The 7,397-nt window shown below is 44.2% G+C and overlaps 1 protein-coding gene across 4 annotated transcripts in view; it reads left to right on the forward strand.

The window, feature by feature from the left end:
- PARP6 (poly(ADP-ribose) polymerase family member 6) overlaps positions 1–4,195 on the forward strand; it is a 31,176-nt gene extending 26,981 nt beyond the window's left edge. For all 4 annotated transcript variants that reach the window (XM_055277897.2, XM_055277898.2, XM_055277899.2 and 1 more), the window contains exons 19-22: positions 2,689–2,768; positions 3,168–3,231; positions 3,403–3,487; positions 3,833–4,195. In XM_055277897.2, the coding sequence (XP_055133872.1) occupies positions 2,689–2,768; positions 3,168–3,231; positions 3,403–3,487; positions 3,833–3,935 (332 nt within the window). In that variant the 3' untranslated portion in view covers positions 3,936–4,195. The remainder of the gene's footprint in view (positions 1–2,688; positions 2,769–3,167; positions 3,232–3,402; positions 3,488–3,832) is intronic.
- The last annotated feature ends 3,202 nt before the right edge of the window (positions 4,196–7,397 follow it).

Genomic DNA, 7,397 nt, shown 5'->3' on the forward strand with positions numbered 1-7,397 from the left:
TTTTTGAGACAGAGTCTCACTCTATCGCCCAGGCTGGAGTGCAGTGGTGCGGTCTCGGCTCACTGCAAGCTCTACCTCCCGGGTTCACGCCATTCTCCTGCCTCAGCCTCCCGAGTAGCTGGGACTACAGGTGCCCACCACCACACCCAGCTGATTTTTTTTTGTATTTTTAGTAGAGATGGGGTTTCACCATGTTAGCCAGGATGGTCTTGATCTCCTGACCTCGTGATCCACCTGCCTTGGCCTCCCAAAGTGCTGGGATTACAGGCGTGAGCCACCATGCCTGGCCCATGGGGGCAGGTTTTTCCAGTGCTGTTCTTGTAATAGTGAATAAGTCTCATGAGATCTGATAGTTCTATAAGGGGGGAGTTTCGCTGCACAAGCTCTCTCTTTGGCTGCCACCATCCATTTAAGATGTGACTTGCTCCTCCTTGCCTTCCATCATGATTGTGAGGCCTCCCCAGCCATGTGGAACTGTAAGTCCATTAAACCCTTTTTTCTATGTAAATAAATTACCAAGTCTTGGATATGTCTTTATCAGCAGTGTGAAAATGGACTAATACACTATATTAGACTGACAGAGTAGGCCTTGCTTGAATGATGGGTCTCTGAGGGCCCTATAGATACGTGAGTATGTATAATGGGATGTTGGGGGAGATGTGTGCAAATGTTCCACTTACTGTAGTTACTCCAGCATTTGACCAACTGTCTTGTATGTTTTCTTCTACGCTATTCTGCTCTGGTTTTCTGTTTTTTCTTTCTCACACTATCTTTAGCCTAATGGCATTGGGTGCCCTCTGGAAGTGGGGGTTGGTGTAAATAGGGTTCATATATCTAGTAGAGGTTCCAGTGACTTGGCTATAAAGTTCATGTTGAAAATAGGGGACAATGAAAAAGGAGGTGATATACTCCATCTGTTTGTTTAGTCTTGTTTAGGGACTTCTGTTAAGTGCATACTCCGGACACAAAACTTCTAGGGATTATTCTAGCCACCATGATCTCAGGGTCTGGGCTCAGGAAATGGACAATCATTGGATCAGTACGGAAAGGACGGTGTACAACAGGATTGAGGTGGGACAAGATTTGGGTTATATCATAAGGGCCATCTCTAAGACCTGCCAGAGAAATGAGATTGTTCTTTATTATCTTCTTATCTGCCTCCTCTGGAGTATAACCTGAATGGGAATTTTACTTTTTGTCACTGACATACCCAATTTGAGAGAAGGTCATGATGTTTGGATGGAGAGATGAACCTAGTTAAGGCTAATGGGGAAGGTGTAAACAGGGGTTATGAGTACCTGTCCTGTATAAGGAAGAAATTGGCAATTCAAGCCTTGAGGCTCTTGGTGTCCTGAGTTTTGTTCAGGCCCTACCTAAATCTGTCATGAGACTTGAGTGTAAATACATGATGAATTGACAGCCTGAGCAGTGCAGAATGTCAGTTCAACAGCTATCACTCTGTTTCTACACCATGGCTATCAGAAAACCAAGAACTGATCAGAGTGGAGTTAATAATAATAGAAAGTTCCAGGGTAGAGTGGTGAGAGTGCTTATGACCTGTAATGTTAGCATCTTCTCCATCTTCATTTCTCTCTCTGGTGGACACACACACACACAGGCACGTGTGTCCACACACGTGTGCACACTTTTATCCCTAACTGTGGTAAGATTGGGCCTATGATAAAGCTGAGTACAGAGACTTAACATCCTATCCTCAAACCAAAAAGAGTGAGGAGTGGGAGTACACAAGCACATTTTCATATCTAAATAAGAAAAGTCCAAATTGAGTCTATAAATGTTACAAACAGGGGTAAGGAAGGTAGAGCGTTTAGATAATGTGGAAACTAGAAGGAATGGGTACTTCTTTCTCAAGCCTGGGAAGACTTTTTGAAGTAGGATTCTTCAAGGTAGTTGCCATTGTGATTTCCTGTACAAAATTATTCATCACTTAACTGCTGATGCTTTTCTCTTGAATGACTGGTCAGATTTTTAATGTAACTTTGAGACTAGAGCAAGTCTGACTTGTTCTGCTTGCTTCCTTTCCGTTCATGTCACTCATCCAGGCACTTGACACCAAGGTATTGATGTCCCATTCTCCTGGGCCCCTCATTCCTGGCTGATCTCATGTGCTACTCCCCTATCTTAGAACCCTGCAGTGGTTCCCTAATGTTCTGAGGATAGACTTTAGTTGCCTTAACATGGCCTGCAAAGCCTGCTTGATCTGATCCTAGCTTGCCTCTTCTACATCATTTCTTGCTACTCCTCTGCAATTCACTATTCTCTATTCAACTAACACACACTACCTTATCTTTCCTTCAGGCCTTCTGTATCCTATTACTTCTGCCCAGACACTTCCCTGCTGTTTATTTAATTAACTCTTCCTAATCCTGCAGTTCTCAGTCTAGCTGTCACCACATGACTTCTTTAAACTCTTAGGCTAGGCTAGTTGCCCTCCTCTAGGCTCTAGGCTCACACCATGCTCTATAATCTGCATCACAACCCCTTACCATACTGTGTTGTAATTACTTGTTCTTGCTTGTAATTTCCAGCAGACTAAATTCTGTGGGGGAAAATACCTTGTTTGTTTTATTCTCTGCTGTTTTGATGAGCATCTAGCTCAGTGCTGGGACATAGTAGGCACTTTAGTAAATTTTTGATAAATGAAGTGGGTGTATTGTTCTGTGACAGGAATGGGAAAAGGACAGCACAGGATGCCCTCCAAGGATGAGCTGGTCCAGAGATACAACAGGATGAATACCATCCCCCAGGTATTGGAACTGTTCTAATGAGGCAGGACCTTTCCCTGGGGCTAATTTAGGCTCCAGAGCTGGACAGGGAAACAGTGGGGTGAGAATGGGTTGGGGAGTGATTTGAAGATCATTTAAAGGAATCAGGTATGTTCTAAAGTGAACACATGTCTGGAGTCATATGTAGCTGAAGTCATGAGTATAAAAGCAGAGGCTGAGTTTAGATGAAAATGTAAAGATGGAAGCTGTGACCCTATCCAGACTGATTATGGGAAAGCAGAATTTTCGGGGGTCGGGGGGAGTTGCGGGGAGCCCAGGATATCTCTGATCCCCACTCCCAATCATCAGCTAACCAGCCTCTCTAGGGAAAGCTGTACCCATCTACCTGGCTCTGGTCTCCTTTGCCTCCTTCTCTTCCAGACCCGATCCATTCAGTCAAGGTTCCTGCAGAGTCGGAATCTAAACTGTATAGCACTTTGTGAAGGTAGGTAGCTTGCCCATGTCCTGTTTTTCTGGGTCTCTAACCTTTGTTTCTGATGTAATTTTGGCACATGATCTGGCCAAGAGTGATGTTGAAGTGGCATGGCTTCCTTCTCTTGCCTGGACTCCGTGCCTTAAGTATTGTAGCTATGATTTCTGGCCCTCTTTCTCCCAGTGATTACATCTAAGGACCTCCAGAAGCATGGGAACATCTGGGTGTGCCCTGTATCCGACCATGTCTGCACAAGGTTCTTCTTTGTGTAAGTCTCGGAGGGACTCTGGGGATTACTTGAGGAATGAGGTTGGGGGTGTGATGGTGCGTGGCTACTGGGAAAAGTCTATTTCTGTTATCTGAGACATGTCCTTGGCTACCTGAGTGGAGCTGTCGCTGGGACTTTACCATTGGAGGATGGGAATGGGTATAGATTGTTGGGCTCTATCTAGAGGAAACCAGATAAGCTGAATATCTTCCACTATGAAGAGCAGTGAGAAAGGGCTTTGACTTCTGGGATGGGATGGCCATGCCTTGAAATACAGTTCCACTGATTGATGTTATTCTGGTATTGTTCTCCCTCTTATGCTCACACTTGCCCTATCTTTGGCAGATATGAGGATGGTCAGGTGGGCGATGCCAACATTAATACTCAGGACCCCAAGATACAGAAGGAAATCATGCGTGTGATCGGAACTCAGGTTTACACAAACTGAGGGGGCCCCAGCCCTCGTACCACCCCTGTTACCCCAGGATCCATCTGCCCTCATAAAAGTGTTCAGGTACAGCAGCTGAGGCTGCCCTGAGGAATCAAGGGGCAGGAAAAGGATATGTAAGAGGTGGCCTTCATGGTGGAGCCTGACCCAAGAACTACTCCACATTTGGATGGCCCAGACTGACTCCATCCCCTGACTTTCCCTTTGACTTCACCCTGTTTGTAAATAAAACAATAAAATGGAAGGTGCTGTGGACTGGATATGATCACTGTGGTTTGACTAGCCTTGGAGCAGCACCTGCCCCAAGCCCTCACAAGGGGCAGGGGGTGGGGAGACTGGAATATCCTGTGGGTTGGGACTGTTTATGTTGCATGGTATCAAACTTGTGTCCATTTATTGTAGTATACTACAGATGTGTCAGCTTTTTAATCAGTGGATTAAAGGGAAACTTATCAGTTGTGCAGATGAAACAAACCGAGAATATAGAATACCACTAATGACTATTAGTCAAAATTTAAAAGGGCCCTTGAGGCCAGAGCAGCTAAGATTTACTGTCTTTAGGGCCTATTGCTTTCTGCACAAACCTGCCCAGTCTCCCTTGCTCTATATCTCAGGAACTGGGCCCCTACTCTCTTTCTCCTCCAACCTATTTCTTCAGGGTAAGTGAGGTTAGGGGAGAACTGGTGGGAGCGGGAAGTGGGGTTTGTCTCTAAGTCGAAATCTATGAAGACATCCTAAGGGAATGCAGCTTCACTTAATGAAACAACGCAATTTCACCAAGGTTAGCAAGGTGGTAAAGGAAGGCAGCTCTTTCTAGGAAACCTAATTGTTTTAGTGAATTTTTTCTTCTCCCTGTTGAAATTCCCATTTCAGCCTTTTGCTGGCCTTTCAGGCTGTGCTTCATGTACCCCAAATCCTTAGTTATAAGCATAGCTGAGTCAGTTGGGCATTTCCAAATATTTTGTGAAAAAAAATTTTTTTTTAGACAGGGTCTTACTCTGTTGCCTTGACCTCCCAAGCTCAGGTGATCCTCCCACCTCAGCCTCCCAAGTAGCTGGGACCACAGGCAGGTGCCACCACGCATGGATAATTTCCATACTTTTTGGAGAGATGGCGTTTCACCATGTTGCCCAGGTTGGCCTCCAACTCCTGGGCTCAAGCCATCCGCCTGTGTCGGCCTCTCAAAGTGCTGGGATTACATACTTTATGAAATATTAATGAAGAAAAACAGGAATATAAGCACAGAGAATACAAAAAGCATTAAATAAGCCTGGCATTTCAAGGATAGGGTTTTTTAATCTGTTGTAGTTTGATTTTACAAAGCACACTCTAGACTACCCGTTGTCTTTCATTACCTTCACTGTACTTTAGAGGTACCTTCTTGCCTGGGTACCTTACCCTGGTTTTCAGTTCCTGACCTGCTTTAACATGCAAGTACCATTCTTAAGGTCCATCCCTCTAGAAGCTGTTTCGTAAACTTTGCTCATTCTTGATCAACACTAATACATTCTAATTTACAAGTCTCCTAAGCCCTCTTCTCCCATTCTGGTTTCAAGTCTAGGAAATAACCTCTTCACCAAGTAAATGACCTCGTCACTGAGCCCACTCTAACTGAAATACCTGCCTCCTGAGAGGACTTTGTGCCCATCTCTGTAGTATTAGAGATAGCTGACATTTTTAGTTTTTACCAAGAAGGTGCTGACATTATGCTAAGCACTTTAATAATTTGCTAACAGTTTGGATTACTTACTGTGTGCTCGGTATTAAAAGTTTTCTTTTCTTTTTTCTTTCTTTCTTTTTTTTTTTTTTTTTTTTTGAGATGGAGCTTCACTCTTTTTGCCCAGGCTGGAGTGCAGTGGTACGATCTCGGCTCACTACAGCCTCTGCCTCCTGAGTTCAAGTGATTCTTCTGCCTCAGCCTCCTGAGTAGCTGGAATTATAGGCATGCACCACTACATCCAGCTAATTTTTTGTATTTTTAGTAGAGACGGTTTTACCATGTTGGTCAGGCAGGTCTTGAACTCCTGACCTCAGATGATCCACCCACCTTGGCCTCCCAAAGTAGTGGGATTACAGGTGTGAGCCACTGTGCCCAGCCAGTATTACAAATTTTCTACATATATTTACTCGTAATTCTCAGAACAAGCCTATAAAGTAGGCGTGATTATTCCTATTTTGTAGCTGAGAAAGCAGGGGCACAGAGCATAAGTAACTTATATTCCACAGCTAGTGACAGGCAGCCTGACTCCAGACTGCTGTTCTGGTTCTATGCTGAAAAGTGTCAAACTTCACAAATATTTTGTCATTTAATCCTGACAACAAAGCTGGAAGATAGGTTTTCTTTAGAGATCTTAAATAATGTATCTAAGGTCACACAGCTGGTTAGTGGCAATGTTAAGTTTTGCTTTTTGGTTTTTTTTGAGACTTGGTCTCATTGTCACCCAGGCTGGAGTGCAGTGGCGTGATCATAGCTCATGTAACTTTCTTTCTTTTTTTTTTGAGATGGAGTCTCGCTCTGTTGCCCAGGCTGGAGTGCAGTGGCGCAATCTCGGCTCACTGCAAGCTCCGCCCCCCGGGTTCACGCCATTCTCCTGCCTCAGCCTCTCCGAGTAGCTGGGACTACAGGCGGCCGCCACCACACCCGGCTAATTTTTTGTATTTTTAGTAGAGACGGGGTTTCACCGTGGTCTTGATCTCCTGACCTCATGATCCGCCCGCCTTGGCCTCCCAAAGTGCTGGGATTACAAGCGTGAGCCACCGCGCCCAGCACTCATGTAACTTTCAACTCCTGAGTTCAAGTGATCCTCTTGCCTCAGCCTCCCAAGTAGCTATTACTACAGGCATGTGCCACCATGCCTGGCTAATTTAAAAAAAAATTTTTGTAGAAATGGGATCTTGCTATGTTGCCCAGACTGGTCTTGAACCGCTAGCCTCAAGCAGTCCTCTCAAAGTGCTAGGATTACAGGCATGAGCTACCGTGTGCAGCCAGTGCTGTTTTTAACTAGATCTGCCCAACTCCAGAACCTGAGTTCCTTTAACCACTGTTATCCTAGATGGTCTCCAGCTGTTCTCACTGATGTTCCAGCAACTGAACTTTGGTGTGTGGCTACTCAAATGGTATAACATTTCTGTTCAGTTTCAAAGATTGTTAATAGAGTTTTCTCAGTTGTAAGCATTTCTTATAGTTTCTCTGTATCACTGACATCCAATATAGCAGTACTAGCAAATGATGGAATGAGAAGGAACAAATGGTGTATATTACCAGAAAAACTCAAATAGCTGAGCTAGCCTTATGGGTGTCACTTAAAAATCTGTATAATAATCTTTTTATGCCAATAAAATTGTAATAAAGTTAAATACATCATTTCATAGTGCCACAGAAAAGTAGTAGGACTTTTTGGATCTAAGTTTAGAAGCCACAGATGATAATATCTTAACATATATGAGGTAAAACAAATATAA

This window comes from Symphalangus syndactylus, chromosome 5, assembly GCF_028878055.3.
Source record: "Symphalangus syndactylus isolate Jambi chromosome 5, NHGRI_mSymSyn1-v2.1_pri, whole genome shotgun sequence".
In the NCBI taxonomy this organism is placed as follows: Eukaryota; Metazoa; Chordata; class Mammalia; order Primates; family Hylobatidae; genus Symphalangus; species Symphalangus syndactylus.